Consider the following 19448-nt stretch of genomic DNA (forward strand, 5'->3'; position numbering starts at 1 on the left):
TGCGGCAGCACCCACCAGGCCAGGGCACGCGCCATCCTCTGGTCTCATCCCAAGCATTACCCTGCCATCACTCCTCTGCTGCCTCTCCTACCTGTGAGCCAAGTAATTCCTATTCCAGAGGAATTTTTTTAAGCTTGTTTTTGCTGTCAGCGACTCACAGAGGCATTGTTTCTGGCTTTTTTCTCTCACTTCTCAGCGAGGAGGAAGGGGGGCGAGAGGAACATCTGACAGAGCAGAGCTGCTCCCATTGCTCATCTCAGTAAGCACTGCTGCCTCTGCTGAAGTGGTTCTTTTCACCACCCCACGTGCACCCCAAGGACCCCATGGTCCCAGAGAATCACCAGGGAGCCAGAGGCAAAGCACGGAGGGGTACAAGGACACAGCACAGGAGGGACATGGGGGCAGCAGGACAACAGCAGCCACCTGCTCCGACGGAATTGAGCACAGGGGACTCTGCGTGGCACCAGGAGCCCTGGGACAGCTCTGCCAGCTCCCAGAGTGATCCCAGCTCCAGTGGGTGCCACACACAGGTGGTTCCATCCTGACCCTCCAGACATGTGCCAGGGACAGCCGAGGGATCACAGGCAGCAAGAGCAGCATTGTGCCCGCCGCGGGCTCCCGTCAAGGCACCTCACCAGAAATGGACTGGCAATGCTTGCTGAGGCAAATAAACCGTACAGGCAAGTTACCTCATCCTCATTTGTAGCCATATGTTTTTCCCAGCAGAGAACAAACACTTCCAGCCGCTACAGCTTATATAACAGAGTGGAGCAGGGTTGGGAAGCTGCACGGATTCGCACAGGCGCCACACCAGCAAAACTGGCACGGGCACAGACCCTGCTTTGAGAGTGTCGGCTGCTCGCTCCCAAAATGCTGTCCCGAGGCACAGCAGGGGCATGGAGCTCCCACTGGGAGCATACTGAGAGCTCTCTTGGGTGTTCTTCTTCCCCAGCACTGGAAGGAAAAGAGGATCTGGAGCTCAGGAGCTTTTCAACTGAGGGTGGATGAGGTGGGATCAAACAGGGCCTTTAGACCCGGGAAGGAGTTTATCACATTCACTGCTTGAAGAGAAGTTAATTAGCAAAAACTCCGATCCTGGAGAAAGCCCCTAATGAGAGCTAAAGCCTGCAGATTAAAGCAGTTGGCCCCCTGGGAGCTGCTGGGGCTGCAGCTCCCGTTGTTCCATGGCCATGCAGGACCGCAGTGGTGGCACCGGCGGGTGGGTGGCATCACTGTCAACTCAACTTCGCCTAATCAAGGCAGCCCACACCAGTAAGTCCCAGAGCCCCAACACATGCCAGGAGCCATCCTCCCACAGCTGGTGCAGGCAGAGGGGCTCCTGCAGCTGGCTGATGGCAACAAGTCCACTGGACCTCACCTGCCTGGACTGGATGATGTTACTCAGGCCAGAGGCACTGACCATGGCAGGCCTGGGGAGACCAGGCTGATGCTCTCATTGTGCAGAGAGCAGCAAAAGCCTCAGCCCTTATCGATACTCCTTCACTGATCTATCCAGCCAATTCCAGCATTTTGTAAAAGGTGTGTAGGCTGGGAGTCATTTTTCAGCTATAAATAACTCCTGTAAGTCAGGAACAACATCCTGGTTGCATCGCCTCTTTCTGCCAAGAAAGGCAGGCTGGATAAATTAATTGGGATTAAGATTAGGCCATAAAATTCCTTTTCATTTCGACTAGAAAATCGCAGTGGGCTCAAAGCAGTCGATGCACAGTGAGTAAATTCTGTAAACTATCCACCGGTATCCCACGGTTTAATATCAGCAATAACAAATATAATTTGCAATAAATGGGAAGCAGCTTTCCCATCCATGTCCACGCAGCAGCCGGCACTGGGGGAAGGCATCGCTGCGCCGAGCGTGGAGCTCAGCGCGATTACGGGAGATGGGCTGTGGATAGAGGCTGTAATGGGAAAACACAGCAAGTGGCTGGAAAACGCCTCGGATAAAAGCGATAATCAGCACAACGTTCTCCTCCGAGCGCTTTAATGTCACACTAACTCCTGTCCCAGGCAGCGCTGCCATCCGGACATTCGTGGCGCATTGAACTCTCTGTTCCAGGACCGGCCAGCCCTCCCGATGTCCCCGCCGCCTCCCTGGCCCCCGGCACACCGTACCTGTGCTGTCCCCCAGCCCACGGGGCGGGCGAGCGTCCTTGCCTCCGCTGCTGTGGCCGGCGGCCGGCTCGGCGGTGCTGGTGCGGCCGGGGCTGCTGCGGGGCACGTCCCCGGCGGGTGCGGGAGCCGCGGTGCTGGGAGGCAGGCGGGGCGGCGTGGCAGCCGTGACAGAAGTGGCAGCGGCGGCGGTGGTGGCGGCGGTGGTGGCGGCGGCGGCGGCGGTGGTGGTGGTGGTGGCGAAGGCGCTGGGCAGCGTGCTGCTCTCCAGGGAGTCCTCCTCGCCCGTGGGGCCCCAGACGATGACCTCGGGCAGCGCCGTGGGCCGCCCGTCCCGTGGGGCGAAGCCGCGGCCGCGCAGGTGCCGGCGGCCCCGGCGGGAGCGCGGCCGGCGCAGCGGGCGGCCCGCGGGCAGGGGGGCGGCGGGGGGCGGCCGGCGGGAGCGGGGTCTCTGCAGTGGGGGAGCGGGGGCGCAGGTCCAGGGGGGGCCGGGGCGTTGCAGCTCCTCCCCGCTCCCCGTGCCCCACAGCGAGCCACGGGACAGTCTGTGCCGGAGCGCCGGCCGTGGCGAGAGCCTCCCCGCAGCGCCGGTGGCTGGGGGCTGGCAGCTGGCAAGGTCCATGGCTAGGTGGAACATGGCTATTAAAATCCAAGCATGGCTTCCGAGCGGGCAACCTGACCTGTGGACAGACGGGGACCGTGTTAAGAAGGGCAATGAGGCAACCCCGCTCTCCCTCTCAGTATGGCACACCCTAGGTCTCCCAGCCCAGCCACCCAAAACATCCCCCAGCTCCACGGAGACCATTGTCCTCCCTGGTTCTCCAGCCAGAGTGCCCCAAAACGGCATCGTAGGGCACCCTACACCCCCTCCCCCTGAAAACTACCACCACCAACATGGCAGGCTGAGGATTTCCATTCACAACTGTGACTTTTCAGTTGGTCTGGGAATGATGGGAATCACCTGAGAATGGGTTTTACCCTGGAGGAGCAGCCAGTGCCTGCTTTGCCCAAACTCGGCCCTTCTGGATGAATTATCCAAAGCAGACCGCCCATTGGAGCTCCAGCAGCACAAGCTTTCACTCCAGGGATGCTGAGATGCAAGGGTATCAGAGAGCCCATCCCTGGATTCCCAAGCCCACAGGCAGCATGATGAACCCCTCCAAGGACTGGAGCAGACGAGTCGCATGTGTAGCCCATCTCCCACTATGGCAGTCGCCCACGCCGCAGCAGGAACATCCTCCCACAGAGCACGGCACATCCCCTCCCACGGCATGGGGCACCCAAGCTGAACATGACCCTGCAGCACAGTAAGGGCAGAAGGAGCAGTCCCTTCTGCTGCCCTTTCTGACACACAGCAGCTGGAACACCCCTGAGCTGCTGGCAGCTTCAGCAGTAACAATTTTGCTTTCATGTCACCATCACGTCACACCACGTTACAGCCCTCTCTCTTCCCCAGTGGCACCACACCGAGTCTCTGCTCCCCTTATGTCTCCTCTATGATGCTGCCCCATGTAAAGTTGGCAAGAAAATCTCTGTTAGGCAATTTTTTGTTGCCTTTCTTTCCTCACCATGGGAAAAAAAAAAAATCCTTAGGCCAAAGCCCAAAAATCTTTACTCCATTTTACTTAGCTTTTACACGAGAAAGACTTTTGTCGAACTCAGCAGGAGTTAATGAGAGCTTTACATGGCTAAACGGGCTAATCCTCTGCAGCGGCGCTGCACAGTCCTTGGGAGCACGACAGAATGTGCATCTGGTTGACAGAAGCATTTGTACACTCCCTCTGTGCGTGAGCAAGCGAAGCTAAAGGAGCTGACCTGGATACTCCCAGGCACAGGCTTTTTCTGCTCAGAGGATCTCTGCTTTTTTTCCTAATTGGGTATTTTTTCAAAGCGTAACAACATTTATTTTGGGGAGGGAGAAGGCAATGCAAGGAAAGAGCGCAGAAGGAGAAAGGGAAGAGCCAGAAACAGACAACAGAAACCAAAATAGTTCAGGCTGGGGGAGGAAGGATTTCAAGGCTTCAGAAAACCACAAACCACCCAAATTGTCGTGGTGGTGGTGGGTTTTTTAAGAGGCCGACAGAGTGGTGGCAGCACGAAGAGTGTCCCCCACGTGCTGTAGGCAATGCCGTGCTTCCAGTGGTGAGGAGCCACAAGCTCATGCTCCAGCCGGATCATTAATCACTTTGCAATGCTCAGGATCACTCCCGTAGCATGTCAGGCTTGATTTCACCCTCTGCCCAACTCTCCAACATCACCTGAAACATCTCCTTGCAAGGAAGGAAAGGTGCTGGGCACCTCCTGACATGGCACTCACTCCAGGTGCCACCTCTCACACCATCTGTGCCACCCGCAGACCTCGTCCCCTTCCCAGCTCTGTGTTGCTCACACTCAGAACTTTTATGAACAGCTGCTGAACAGAGCAAGGGAAGATGTGCCCAGCCCAAACTTGGTGCTCGCTGCTTCCCAGCCACTGCCTGGAAACTTCTGAAAGACAAAATGCCTGTCCTTGGTGCTTGGGATTGGCAGCCCACAGGAAAAACAGATATTTCCCCTGCTTCCATCTCCTCCTGTCTCCTTGTGGCACTTCAGGCTGCAGCGATGGCAGCATGAACTTGCAGGGGCTTGCTCCTGCAGAACCTGCCTGGCATGGCTGCATCATTCATAGCAGCATCAGGAGTATGTGTGGGCAGAGGCAACATCCAGCCCTTGTCTTCCTCTGGGTCATGCTGGAAACTTGTGTCCCAGCATGGCCAGACAGCACCAGTGACACCCAGCACCAGAGCGTCCCTCACTCCTGCCACTGCTCCCCTGGCCAGGGGCTCTGGGATGGGGATGGGACACAGTAAGGGACACCCAGATGGGGCAGATCCCACTCTGCCCTCAGGACAGCTTGGGGCACCCTCCCACCAACGTCCCGTCAAGCGATGCCACCCAAGGGGCTGTCACCCCAGGAGTGTCCTCCTGGCCACCACGCTAGCTGGCATGTCCCCAGGAGATGGCTTCAGGGACAGAAGCAGCGAGTGCGGTTACCTCGGAGGAATTTTGCGTGGCATGCGATCTTCTGAGGGCTTTGCAACAACAGATAAGAGCAAGTGTCCTTCAGAATAAATAGCAGCGTGTAGGAGTTGCCGTTGTCCTGGCAACGCAGCGTGATGTGCCTGGCGCGGCGGCGGGGATGGATGCGGCAGCGTGTGGTGCGGCCAGAGGCAGGACCACCCGGCCCTCCCCTGCCACCCCCACCCGCACCCCACACCAGCACCTTGCCAAGGCTGCCAGCGCCAGCGACACGTCCCGAAGGACACCCAGGGAACGGGGATACATCCCGCCCGCATCTCCTGTCACCTCGTCCTTGCCCCAGAAAACCTGGGCTGTCCCAGGAGAGCCCGCCGCAGCTGTCACAGCACGGCCCGGCCTGGCACAGCGCCCCGGGAGTCCCTGTGCCTCACAGGCAGGACAGCACCGCGCCTCCCCGGAGCACAAAGTCACCGCTGCTCGGAGGCCGGGAGGATGCTCCTGCTTTGCCGAGACGTCAAACAGCTCAAACACCTCTCCAACGGCACGAGCTGCTCCTCAGGGACAGCAGGGCGAGGTGGAGGGCTCTGGCATAGGGGAAGGAACACATCATCCAGACCCACACATTGCATCCATGTGCCTCAGTTTGGGAGCACGGAGCCAGCCCTGGCTGGAGGTACACGTCGGCCAGAGGGATGCATCAGGCAGAGCTGTGGTTACGCTCCTCACTTGAGAATCAGGGCTTTGGTTCTCCCTCACCCCCCTACAAGCACACACAACCTATTTTGCAAGGAAATTTGAGGAGCGTGGGCAATTTTCACATTACTTCTTTTCCCATCTTGGAGGTGAATGGGAATGTTATCCCAAAATACTGTTCAAACTCCAGGAAAAACTCAATAAAACTCCGAAAGTGGGTTAGATAAAGAAATGTGGAGTGGATGTATTTGAGAAAATGAAATCCTGTCCTTGATCTCCTCATCCGATGCCTTGGCTCCCACCAGCCACAAATCCGCTCCCTCGGCTGCATGGATGGTGAGGCGGCCGCGCTCGCACACAGGAAATGGAACTCCTACAAATATTTACCTGAAAGAAACATGAGAGCAGATTTCAAGGAAACTGCTGGGCTAATGCCATGGATCAGGCACTCCAGAACTATTTCCTGAGCCCATCCAAGCCCATCCTGGTTCCAAAGGTGATGGAACAGTGGGTGCTGCACTGGAGCCACCACAGCCTCGCTGCCCAACACACCTTTCAGAGTCCTCCCCTGTATGAAACCCCTTCCTGAATTTTTCCAGGTGCCGCCCTGTGCTTTGAAGAGGAGGACAGTTGGCACTTGAGGGAGAGATTAATTTCAAGGATGCTGAAGGACAAGAGCTCACCATGGTCCTCGGCAGTGGGGAAACTTGGCTGCTCCCACCAAACTCCACGTGCAGGGAGGGAAAGCAGGAGCGTCCAGCATGGAGTGGGACAGAACAACGCCTGCCCCAGTCCCGGGAACCCTCAGGGGTGGCAACACCTCAGGCAACCCTGACACTGCCGACAGGACATGGATTATTCCAGTGCACCTGCTGTGCTCCCAGAACCAACCCCCCCCACCCCGGCTCTGGTAATGTGTCTGAAAATTAACTGGGATCACGGCTCTGACAAACATCAAAACACCACCCGTCAGCACTAACCCACTTCCCCAAAGCCTCAAAGGCTCACTCAAGTGCAGTCCCTTTCATAAGGTCCTTTTTCGCTCTCCAGCATCAGCCCCTTTCTCCTGTGCCTGTGGAGACACTTCACAGGAGCATTAACTGTAGAATAGGCTGATTTTTAATGCAGAATTATACAAATGGAGCCATTCTTCCATTCTGTGCCCCCTGTTAGGTAATCTATTGGTATTGCACAGGGAATCAAGGTTATGTCCTTGTTGGGGTAATTTATGAACCCTGAGCATTCCATATCTCCGAACACCAAGTGAAGCAGGGACAGAAGTATTCCTGTGAATGCCTGGAGCAGGAGTCGTGGTCAGAGAGTTGGGGTGATGTTTCCTTGACCCAGGCAAGACAAAGCAGGAAAGCAGGCACCATGCTCTAGGAAAAGCATCCTTGGCAGCAGGTCTGTGTGTCCTACAAAGGCATTCAGAGCGGGGCAGGTTATGAGAGTACGTGCAGGAACTCACTGGCTCCATACGGAATAGAACGAGGCCGCTGCATCCCAGCGGGTGACTTTCACACTGGAGCAGGGAGAAGAGGGGAAAACTTCACTGGCAGATACTTGGCCTGGGATTGTGTGTCCTCGCTGAGGTGGGGACTGCAGCCGCCGCCACAGCCGCTCTCCTTTCCATCCCGCTGTCCTGTGTGATGATCCCTGCAGTGCAGCGACTGTCCTTTGTTGTCACACTACCAACCATCACCATGGAAATGGAGCATTGCCGTTCTGCACTCTGGGCTGGACCAGGACTCTCCCCAGGGCTGGGCTGGGAGGAGATGCACCATCCCATGTGAGGGCAGCATGGATGAGTGCCAAAAGGCACGTGGCGAGTTTTGACACAGGATCAGCAGGTGACCTTGGGGACCACTCCCACATGGTGTCCACTATGGCCTACCCCACACCCCAGGCATCAGCACACCATGGAGACCTCTCTCCTGAGCCATGTTCTGCCACAGGATGAGTTTTTCTGATCCCAGACACAATGGGAATTGGAAACATACAACCCGCTGCTCCATCTGTAGCCCCAGCTTTTCCCCAGATAATTATAAATTTGTGAAAATATGGCTGCCAAGCTCTTTAAAGCCAGGACTGGGACTGAAGGCACAAAGGCTGACACACAGTAGCACCTAAGTAAATTAAATGTGCCACATCACTACCTATCTATATTACAGTCCTGAGCTTCAGGATTACCTGCTAATAAAAGTGATATTTAAAACAAGTCCTAAGTTCCTCCGCTGCCCCCTTCTCCCCACAAGTAATTAAACTGATGCCGCTTCCCGCAGCGGAGGGGATGGGATTTATCATGGAGGGAAATCAGCAGAGGGTGAAATAGGTTGAATCCTCCCCGCCATGCTGCTGCGGCCAGGCAGACAGCAAACATCCACTTCCCTGGGAAAATGGGGCAGAAAGGGGTTGGGTGGGGCTGGGAAGCCACGGATCCCCCCAGGATGGAAATGCCAAGATGGAGGCAGCTGGATCCATCCCTGGCTGTGCTTGGGGAGTCGTGAGAGGGGGGGCAGGAGGGTGGCCATGGCAGGGGGGAGCCACTCACTCTTCTGCCTCTGCCTTGAGCTCACCCAGCTGCAAATAAACAATTTTACCATTTGAATAGCCGCGAGTGCGGAAGGCATAATTAATACCCAGCGGTACCATCAGCCAATGTGCTGATGCGGGAGGTGCAGCCCCTGCCAACGCCATCAGCGCACAGCTTTGGCTCCGCAGCATGCAGCCCCGGCTGCTCTCGCCTCCAGGCCCGTCCTTCGCCAGAGGCAGAGGAAGGGCAAAGCCCCAGTGCAGGCACCTGGAGCCCACCAGCTCAGGACCTCTCTGATGTACCCCGCACCCACACCACAGAAAGAGTCAGGATCTGGCAGAGCAGTGTGGGGAACAGTAGAAAGGAGCGGGCAGAGAGCAGGCACATGTGGCATCGCTGTGGAGGCAAGAGCTGTGCCTAGTTGCTTCCAAAGTTGAGCCAACCTTTAACTCTGAGTTTCAAGTTTGGTTATCTCAAATATTTTAAAAGACACTGACAGGACAAAAGGCCCAGTGCCTCCAGACAGCCTGAGGATGAGTGTGAGAGCTAACACAGTGAGCTGGCCAACACTGTCCATTATGGTCAGCCCGGCTTAGCTTGCTCTAGAGAGAGCAAGGACATCTGCTTGAGAGAGTTCTTCCTGGTGTTCAGGGATTATTTCAAACGAGATTTGAAAATCCTGAAGGGTGGGAAGCCCAAAAGTTTGCATGCATCTTCAGACAAAAACACATCTCTTGCAAATTTCTGTGCAATACCAGTGCTTGGTAGTTTACCTGCCACCACTTGGGCAGCAGGAGTTCTGAGCCCAGTCTGGCTCCCCTGGGAAGACTCAGAGTGCTGCAGGTTCATCTGCATGGCGTGGCGTGACAGGTCCCAGCCAAGCCAGGGGATGAACTGCCTTGAGTGCTCCCCAAGGGGGTCAACACAGAGCATCCCTCCCAGCAAACACAGTGTGGGTACCACTGGAGCATCCCTCCCAGCAAACACAGTGTGGGTACCACTGGAGCATCCCTCCCAGCAAACACAGTGTGGGTACCACTGGAGCATCCCTCCCAGCAAACACAGTGTGGGTACCACTGGAGCATCCCTCCCAGCAAACAGTGTGGGTACCACTGGAGCATCCCCCTCAGTGGGCACAGCATGGCTGTCGCTTCCCCCACCGCCGCCCGGCCGCCCCAGCCAGCAAACACTGCGTGCATTTAGTGTGGCAGGGCTGGACAGTGGGGTGTTTCATCAACCCAGCAGCGATAACACTCGGCTTTTGTCCCTCCCGGATAAAGGAGGTTTGTGAGCACTGGCTTTCCAGCCCAAACTGGCACCTGTCGCCAACTTACCCCACTCGTCCCCCCCTTGAGTTCCGCACCAGCGCTGGGACCAGGCAGCAGCAAGAGCTCCAGCTCAGACACAACTTGCTGAGAAGTTTCAGATTTCCAGATGCACCAAAATCTTGTAGAAGAGCCACAGTCTCAAGCTCTGCTCTTGCTGATATTAAAAACAATCCATAAACCTGAGGAAATCAAGGCTTTCCCTCCTTATTTTAGCTTCTACCTAAACCTCCTCATGTATTCCATCTCCTCATGCACACCACAGAATTGCTGCCCAGGCTTTATATCCTGACAGTGACCAAAGAGGTCCTGGCACACAAGACGGTGCTGCCTTCCCCATCCCCATCACAGCAGTGAAAAACACTCTCCCATGTACCAAATCAGTCTGCTGAGGGAACAGGACTGTGACATGTGTTAAAACCAGAGCTCAGAGATCATCCCTGATGTTAATGCTGCCCACAATAAATAAGGCCACCGGCTGAGCTGAGTGGCTCCCTGCTGTGGACACAGGCACAGGCAGGACAGTGCACTTCCCCACAGCCACCATCCGAGGAATTCCTGCTTTCCCTGCTTTGCTCACGAGTTTTCTTCCATTGCCACACATCTGCCCCCTGTACAACCAACTGCAGGATGATCAGGTCTCCCCCTTGGATAAAAGGTCTGCAGTGGCATGTCCAAGCAGGATGCAATGCCCAGCACTGTTGGATGGGATGGGATGGAAGAGGATGGCATGGCAGAAGCGAGGCTCTCCCCAGGGGGATGGCAATAGTCCTGCCAGATCCCAGACCAGAGCCGGAGCCTCATGAAGGGTTTCATTCCTCTGAATGCATATCCACAAAGCAATTCTAAGTGATTGCAACTTAGTCAACTCAGCCCTGGGCACTGAAGGACCTACAGAGAGAACTGTGGCACAAAGCTACAGCTTATGCTGCCCTTTAACCCCACTGCTTTCCAGATAAATAACCCAGCACTGATCGTATTTTCTAAATTAATGTGCTCAAGGGTGTCATTACAATGCATGCAGGAAATGCTTTGATCTAAAAAAATAAGTTGGCTCAGTACATCTAAAGTAGCAGCTTAACAAGCTTTAAAACAAAACAATTAAAAGAGGTCTGTGGTGTCTTTGTAACACAATGTGTATTCGCGGGAGCTGCGCATCAGAGCCCACTGTGGTATCCACATCAACAGGAAACACCTCCAACCATGGAACACACCCAGGGAGAAAATACCTCACAATGGGATTTTAAATTATGACCTCCCAAAGTGCTCCGCTTTCCCAGGAGCAAAGACAAGCATTGGATGCATGTGGATGACCAGCACAGGGCCCAGCCAACCCGTCCCCTTGGCAAAGGCTGGATGTCCACACAGGGAAGTCCAACTAACTCAGGTCTTCACTCCAGCACCACGGTCTCCGGATGGAGATGCTCTCAATTCAGCCTGCAGTGACAGATCCAAATGTGTCTCACTCCTGGGAAGTCCCCAGCAGCCCAGAGATGCACAGCCTGCCCAGAAACCTCGGCAGCCATCCTCAGGAATGAACAGAGGGAACACGTCAATAATTTCAAAAGCTCTATAAACTCTAACAGAAATGGAGAAGATGAGAGGCATGAAGACTCTGAAAGCAGAAAGAGGAACAGATGGCTTTTATGGAGCAAGAAATACAATAGGAAAAAATGGAGCACCAGAGCTCTCTTTGAAGGTGTGAAACGTCAGTAGGGAAGCCTGGAGAAAGCCAAGGCGCAGGAGTTGGGAGCTCAGTGCAGGGCACTGCATTGCCCAGCCGAGGCTCTGGCTGGTGGTCCTGGGGAGCCCCCAGCCCCCCTGCCTCCTGAGACAGCACCAGCTCTGCCCAGCCCCACCACAGGGACATCCTGCTGCCAGACAAGGGTCAGCGTGACACTCAGCATGGAGAAAGAACAGCCCAAAAAGATGATGAAAAAGCCAAGCTAAAATAGAAAGCAAAGGCAGCGGGAATGAACTCTGGGGCAAAGACTCTTGATCCTGTCACAGAGAGTTTTAAATCCCTTTTAGCACCAAGCAATTTCTTTGCCATGGAGAAGAGCCTTTCTCCCTGGCATGGTCATCTCTGTGCATACAGCAACCAGGCAGCTCACAGGCTCTCCCATTACAGCCATGGCAAAATCCTTGTGGATCGAAGTGATGGTGAGGATTTGCTTCCAGGACCTCAAAAACACTGTGCCATTGGGGGCACAGCATCCCCTCACAGCCCAACAGCCAGTGTGTCAGGGATCACTGTGCTCTGCATCCCATTTGAAAAAAAAACAGTAATCCCCTTTTCAGGAGAGATTAAACTTTTGCAGCATTATCTCCAGTGGGTTTGCAGCAGGGGTTGACCTGCATCCCTCAGTATCTCAACTTCCTTCAAAGGCACCTGTGCCAGCAGCCTTACTTCCATCCTCGTCAAATCAAAATTAGCAAAATTGATTTTGCCAGAGGATATGTCACTTTGACAGGAACCCAGAGAATGTCATGTCAGATGATGAAAGTAGGGCTTCTTACAAAGACAAAAAACAAGAAGATGAATAACTCATCCTTATCCTTTCCATGAAAAACTTTATAAGAAAACCCATGAATGACAGATACTTGTAGAAAAAAGCTTGATTCATTTTGGAAGTTCTTCCTAAAATAACACTTGCAGGCATCCGGAGTGGTCACACTTTCCCTACATAAACACCCCACTGCTGAGGACTCAGCCAAGCTTTGGCTCTGGCCGGGAAGAGGCAGAGCCAGCCACGCTCCCGGTGGGATGTGCAGCTTCATCTCCTGGCATTCATCACCCACGTTCCGGTGGGTCCTTAAGTGGATGGCCTCGTCCATGTCAATTAACTGATGCTTCATTACTCGAGTCCTGCAAAGAGAGCAGAGATGCTATCGCAGGCAACGGGGCAGGGCTGGGGTCACACACGGGACTCGGGCAATTACGGAACACGTCCCTGAGGAAGCTGTGTGTGCTTGTGCTTGCTAGGCAGGCAATTCCCAGGGGGGACAACCTGGGCTGCCCCCGACCTTGTCACATCTTCAACCTGAATGGCGTGCAGTCAAGTGGCAACATCAATTAGCGGCGTTTGCTCTTACCGGCACCTTGAACGCTGCTGCTGAGCAGTGAGTCCCCAGCCTTCCCACGCTGAGCACAGCAGCTCTACACAGCTCCTCAGCTGGCATCATGCAGCCACATTCCCCATCTATAGGGCTATAAAACATAGCTGGAATTTCTCCTGACCGTCCCAGGATGCTGCAGATGAGGCATGGCCAATACCCTCGTGGACAGGAGCCATCAATTCTCACTGAGCTGTAGCTGAAAGCCACAAATCCGCTCTCCTGTGTGGTGTGGCATAGTGCGGTTCCTCACACGGCGTGTGCTGTGCTGCCGGTGTCCTGCAGCACACGGTCACCCCTGCACCAGCACATCCCCATCTCCATGCTTCTCTTGTGCTAGGGCACGTGCCCTCTGGTGAGCTCCAGTTTTTCCACCTCAAGCATCCAGACTTGCCTCCTGAAGGAAGTGCCTTGCCGCTCCCAGGCTACGTGTTGTTTTTGAAGCAGCTTCTGCTCAGCCTTTATTTGGAAGTCAGTGGAGCTGGCAGCGCTGGCATCGCAGCCAGGCCAGCAAAGCTTCACCGCTCCCGCCTCGCCACAGCTAAGCCTCATCCTGTGGATGCTTCAGTCAGGGTCTGGAGCAGCTCTGCAGCCAAGGCGCTGCTTCTCCTCCCTGCCAGCTTCTGCAGCAGGAGCTGAAGAGTCCTTTCCATACCCACAGAGGTGCTGTGCCAGGGAACAGCTTCTGCTCCCAATGGCTCTGGCTTGTGGGGACACAGCAGCCATTGGCAGCGGGGACACAGTGCCCCTGGGATGCTCCAGCACTGCCAGGAAAGTGGAGCTGCCGAGAAAGACCTTCAGAGCAAACTTCAACAAAAATCATCGCATGTCAAAGCGCATCTCCTGCCTACGCATCATTTCCAAGTCACAAGGAGACATTTTGCAGATCGGAGTTGGAAATGAGCACTTTGTGAATGACTGGCTTTATTTATTTTTATAAGTCCTCAGGCGAGTCCAATTGGGTGCTCTGGCCTCCTGCCCCAGGCACCCAGGCCTGCTGACCCCACCCCTGCTCATCTCCATGGAGCTGCTCATCCACCTCCAGCCAAGCTGGGCTGTTCGTCCTTTTCTCAGTGTTGCTTGGGTCTATAAATGCCAAATCTCTCAGCACTGATGGGAGGACACTCCCGCACAGCTGCACTTGGGGCAGGTCTCCACCCTGCTCCCAGAGCATCACACCCAGCATCCCTGGCCCCACATGAGCACTGCACTACACAACACTCAGCCCTGCCACCACACCACAGGCAATGTGGGTGCCTTGCCTCCAGCTTGGGCAGAGTTTAAGGAGCACTGGGGGGTGATGGAGCCAAAATGCCCATGGGTCCACACCATGTCCCCAGTGAAGAAGCTCAGCACTTCACTGAACGGAGGCTTTAGTGCAGCTTCGCCTTGCAGAGCTGCTGAGGCCAGAGAAAGCAACTGATAAACCCAGAAAGCAGAAGAGATTCAGCTGAAGACAAAACCTCATTTCACAAGGAATCCTCATAAAACCAAATTAATGTTGAAGGATGAAGGCAGGTAAACCTCCCACGGTTAAGTTCAGGCCACTGAGACTCAGTTTAAATCTCTCAGCAGTTCTGATTTAATCAATGCATTTCCAAGTGAAATTAGATGAAGTACATCTCCATCACAGGAAATTATATAAGCTATCAAAGTCTGTAGGTGCAAGTCCCAGTAAGAAGAGCCACAGGAAATATTCATATCAACTCAAATTCCATTTTTAAGGAGTCACTTCAGGTCCAAAGTTTAATGTTCTTTTTAGTGAAAAAAAAAATCACTCTGATGAAAACAGTGAGCCAAGGCAAGGAGGGGCCAAGCAAGCAGGTTTGGAACAGTCGTGCATAACCCATAGTGACTGCTGGGATGCTGGCCTTGGCCAGGAACCCCCTCCCAGCAGCACCACCCAACGTGGGAGGGAAGGAAGATGGAAGGGAGGAAGGATGGAAGGAAGAACAGAAGTAAACCCCCTTTGTTTTAAAGGAGACGGTGAAAGCACTGACAATGTCACACCATCCAGTGACCTCACCCAACACACTCAGCCTCCAGGAGTCATCCTGCTAGAAGAGTGCTGCTGTCAAACCCAAACTCGGTTGGGCTTCTGTTGCCCACTTGGTCACCACCAGCCCTCAAGGAGAGCAACAGGCACCACAGCCCAGAGCAGAGGAGCTCCTGCTCCTCCTGCTCAGCACAATGGGGTTCCTGTAATCTCGGTAATCTTTCCTCCCAGTCCTTCTCCCATTTGCTATATTTAAAGGCTTAGGCATACATACACTTTCAAAGCAAACCTCAGATCTGCTGGAAGTCCCGTGGCTTATTCACACCCTATGGAGCTGTCCTTGGGAGCTGCCTGCAGCACTCACCACTGTCCTGTGTCCATACATACCTACAGACACTGAGGTAAACAAGGCATACTGGGAGAGCCTGAGATCAGATTGGGTGAGGGAAGTGGGAACAAGGTTGGAGAGCTGTTCTCTTCCTGGCTGCCCCTCCCTGTTACAGGCTGAACTCTGAAGGAACATTAGCAACTCCTTCTTTCCAGCAGATGACCATTACATATGGCAGAGACAAGCTGTGGTGCTCTGGCCCCAGGGGCAGCTGGGCTGGCAGCTCGCCTGTCCCGTGTCCCGTCTCTGGAGGGCTGGCACAGAGCTGCCACACAGGGCAGCCACCAAGCATCCTGGCCAAGTGGCAGCACCACAACAACTCCCACTTACCACCCCTCTGGAGACACCGCAATGACAAGGTGGTGGCTCTGGTGTTATTACAACAGTTATTCATGCTCTGGGATGCGGCTGCCGAAGCCCTGCGCCGCTCCCCTTGCCTCATCTGGGAAATTGCTGCCAGCATGGAGGTACGAACCGCTGCATAAAAGTGGGGTTTATTCAAGCATTATTGTGGCTGTTAAGTATCAAAGCCAGTGACACCAGATGAATTTCTGTGGCAATCAATCCACCCGGGAGCAGCCAGCTCAGCCCCTGTGTGGATGCAGGATGAGTAAGGACTCCTCAGTGGAGGCCATTAACTCCCACTGCTTACTGCTCTCATTACTTCCCAGACTGCAAGGCTTGCATCTTTGACGAGCGGCTGAATCTACATTTGACAGTGTGAACCTGACGAGTGAAATTCATGGAAAATGTTTGCTTTGGCAGTAACTACAAGGCCCATAAAGTTTCCACGGAGCCAATGTGCAGGGATGTATGCTTTTAATGAGTTGTTTTATACAATCGCCGAGAAATTGCAAACGGTGGTTTTACTCCTACTGCAAATCACTCCGGAGCTCAATGCTGTAAAAACTGTGGCATATTGTTTAAAACATTATATTCATAGCTATGGAGGGGAAGTCCTCGGCAGCGCTGGAAGCCTGGCACGCTGCAGAAAGCTGCCGTGCCCTCGCAGGCGGGCGCAGGCACTGACGCAGGCATGTGCACGCACACGTATGTCTGTGCACACTCAGGGAGTGACAGAGCCACTGCCACCTCCCCGAAGAACAGATTTTGCCCCGCAGCACCCACACCTGCCAAGAGCAGAGCGAGGCTGGAGCATCCCTGGGACTTCACAGGGGCTTTCAGGGCAGCGCTGCTTGCTCAGCCCCGCTCCGAACCGGAGCGGCAGCTCCCCTTCTCAGGAAGCGAATAATTCCGAGCAGTGCATTGCACGGGTCCTGCCCTCTCCGGCAGAGGAGCGCAGCTCACTGCGAGGTCAGGCACTGCCACCGCCCCGGGCAAAAGGGATCCGACTTGAAAGGAGCAGCACGGCAGCATCTCCCCGCCGCAGGCAGCCGCTCCAGGGAGAGGCTGCGCGGGGTGAAACGGGCGCTGCAAAGCTCCAGTGCTTCTCCTGGAGCTATTTTTCTAGTAGTCTTCGAGAAAATGAGGAGAAATGACATGGGAAATGTCAGAAATAAAGCCAGAAGCAATTAGAGTAAGAGAGAAGGGAGAGCAGCAGGCAAGGTTAGCAGTAAAGTTATCTCTTATTAAAAATAAAACACGGAGGGACTGGCAGCTGACGAGGTGGCAGAAAGGACAGACTGGTGCTGGGGATCCAGGATGCACAGCACAGAAATTCGCAAGGCGAATGAATCGAGGAGGGAAGCAAGCAGAGGGCTCCTGTTTCCATTGCTAAACTCTCCTCAAAAATAACAAAGCAGAGGGCGTCCTCTGTTCCCAGGATTACAGCCTTCTGCCGCGCCAGCCTTGGGAAACGGCCCTCCAGTTCCACTGGGCTTTTCACCTGACACGAAATAAATCCAAACGCGTGGCACCCTGAGAAAACCCTCAGGTGCTTTCGCCGGAATTCCTAAGGTCACTACATCACCACAGACTCTGTCCTTCCCACACGCAGCAGCGCATCCTCGGCTGAAGGATGGACAGACATCTCCGGCGGCAGAGTGAAGGTGCTCGTGTGCCCGGGCTGTCGGGGTGCAGCACTCAGAGGCACGGGACAAGGACGGGGGGCATTGGAAGCCGGCTCGCCACGTGCCTCTGGAATATGCGGCGCGGCACGGGAGTGTAACAGAGAGGCCAAGGGCCTCCCCCAGCTGCTCAGCACAGACAAAACCTCAGTTCAGGTTTCACCCTCCAGGACTCCATCCACAGCCCGGGCAGAGGGACAAAGACTGCAGCGATTCCCACGGGGGGCGGACAAAGGCTCCTCGCACCACCACTCGCTGTCCGTGGTTTCGGGGGGCCCTGCCCGCCTCCCTCCGTGCCCCCAAGCTGCAGCCATGTTCTGCCAGAGCGCAGGGGCGCGGGGGGCGGCGCGGGCTGATGGGCTCCCCGAGGTGCTGCGTGGGGTAGGGTTGGCGGTGGGGGCTGCACCCACCCATCCGCTCACCCCGCAGCTCCCCTGCCCACCCAGTCCTGCTCCCCGGGGAGCAGCCACAGGGCCCGCTGCGAGCTGCGGGAGTGGGGTGGCAGCTCGGGACTCCTCGCCTTGGGACCCCTCTCCCCAGCAGCAGGTGATGTGCCGGAACCACCGTCCCGCTCGGTTAGAGGGACGTTTGGGGTCTGACCCCTGCCCAACACAACCGCTCAAACCCAGGACTTTCCAAATACAAAACCGGGTCGGGGAGAACGAAACAGATCGCGGATTTCACTCCTCCTTAGGGTCTCACTTGTTTAACCCACTGCTGCTTTCACTCGATTCCACCGAGATGGGCTCAAACCACTAAAACCCAGGTAACACTGTGCTCCGGGGCCGCACACAGGCAGGGGCCGGGGCCAGGGCTCTCCAGCCACAGCACCATGGAAATAACAAGATTTCGGCTCAGATGACTTCGCAGCGGTAATGAAAATGTGTTACGTAACACTTTGCCTCCGTCTCCTCTGCTTTGCAATTCTCGATTAATCTCCCAAACACATCCATCCATCTATCCGTCCATCCATTCATCCATCCGTCTATCCATCCATCTGCCCGCGTCCCGGACGCCCCCCCAGCCCCTTCCCCCGAGCGGCCCCCGCCGGGGCGTCCAGGGGGGAGCGAGCAGCCGGCGAGGGGACGCTGACCGCGGATCCATCTCCTGGGCAGGGCGGGCGAGCGGGGCGGAGGGAATCGGGTGGGGGGAGCCCGGCACCGCGCGGAGCGCGGACCGGCCGCCTCCCCGGGCGCCGGCAGCTGCCGGCTGCACCGCGCGCTCCCCGCTCCGCTCCCCATCCCGCAGCCCGCTCCGCTCCCCAGCCCTCTCCCCACTCCCCACTCCAAGTTCATGGTTTAACTCCGCCGGTCGCCGAGCGCGCCCGGCGGCGGGATGCCCCAAGCGCTGCCCCGCGGGGCCATCGCTCCCCGGTCCTACCTGCTTCCCGGGAGCCGTCGCATCCACATCGTCACGTCTCGGCCCGGCCCGGCCCGGCGGGGCTCAGCGCCTCAGCGCTCCATCCGGGCGCGCCGCCCCGCGCCCGCGGCGGCGCTCAGCGGCGGGGCAGGCGGCGGCCGGCGGGGCGGGCATGCCCGGCGGCGGCGGCGAGGACGGGGCTCTGTGCTCCGGTGCTCCGGCCCCTCAGCGCCGGCGGGGCAGCTGCGCTCCCGCGGAGGCTGCGCGCCCCATGCGCGGCTCGGTGCGGCTCGGCGCGGTTCACCGGGGCTCGGCTCCGCGCGGTTCACCGGGGCACGGCTCGGTCCGGCCCGGCGCGGCGGGAAGTGGTGCGAGCGAGTTCGCGCGGAACCGCGAGGCGGGGGCCGGGGGCCGCAGCGCGGCGGAGTAGCACGGGGCGGAGGCGGGGGCGGAGCGCGGCCCCTCCGCGCCGCGGCCGAGCGGGGGTGGACCCGGCTCGGCACCCGGCCCCGGTTCCCACGCCGTCTCCGTGGGGATCGCCGGGCAGTGCCGGGACCCCGGCGGAGAACGGCCCGTCCGTCCCCGGGACGCCGACTCCGGCAGCCGTTTTCCCCGCTGGAGGGCTTCTTTCCCCGGACCCCGCGAGCAGCCGCTCGCCAGCGGCCCCGGGGATCGAAGCCCCCGCTCCGCCGGTGGGCATTGGCCCAGCAGCTCCGCGGTATCGCCGCGCGGAGCCCCGGTGTCCCGTACGGCCCGTCCCTGCCCAGCGGGCAGCAGGGGAGTGCGGGTTCAATCCGTGCTTTGCGGGCGGGGCGGGGGGTACCCCGCAGTTCTGCAGCCCCGGGGAGCCCCGGCCCACTGCCCG

General features: G+C 56.7%; 1 protein-coding gene across 2 annotated transcripts in view; it reads right to left on the bottom strand.

Moving 5' to 3' along the window:
• Window positions 1-18700, bottom strand: part of AJAP1 (adherens junctions associated protein 1) — a 37347-nt gene extending 18647 nt beyond the window's left edge. The window contains exons 1-2 of one of the 2 annotated variants that reach the window (XM_088066681.1): window positions 18605-18700; window positions 2131-2807 (exon numbers count right to left, since the gene is read on the bottom strand). In XM_088066681.1, the coding sequence (XP_087922807.1) occupies window positions 2131-2807; window positions 18605-18633 (706 nt within the window). In that variant the 5' untranslated portion in view covers window positions 18634-18700. Of the gene's footprint in view, window positions 1-2130; window positions 2808-3088; window positions 3183-18604 lie in introns of those variants that run through there. The other variant, XM_014257193.2, reaches the window with a different exon arrangement.
• Between the last annotated feature and the right edge of the window lie 748 nt (window positions 18701-19448).

The sequence above is a fragment of the Pseudopodoces humilis genome, chromosome 24 (genome assembly GCF_049639895.1).
Source record: "Pseudopodoces humilis isolate 2021_Gansu_Grassland_sample_001 chromosome 24, ASM4963989v1, whole genome shotgun sequence".
Classification (NCBI taxonomy): Eukaryota; Metazoa; Chordata; class Aves; order Passeriformes; family Paridae; genus Pseudopodoces; species Pseudopodoces humilis.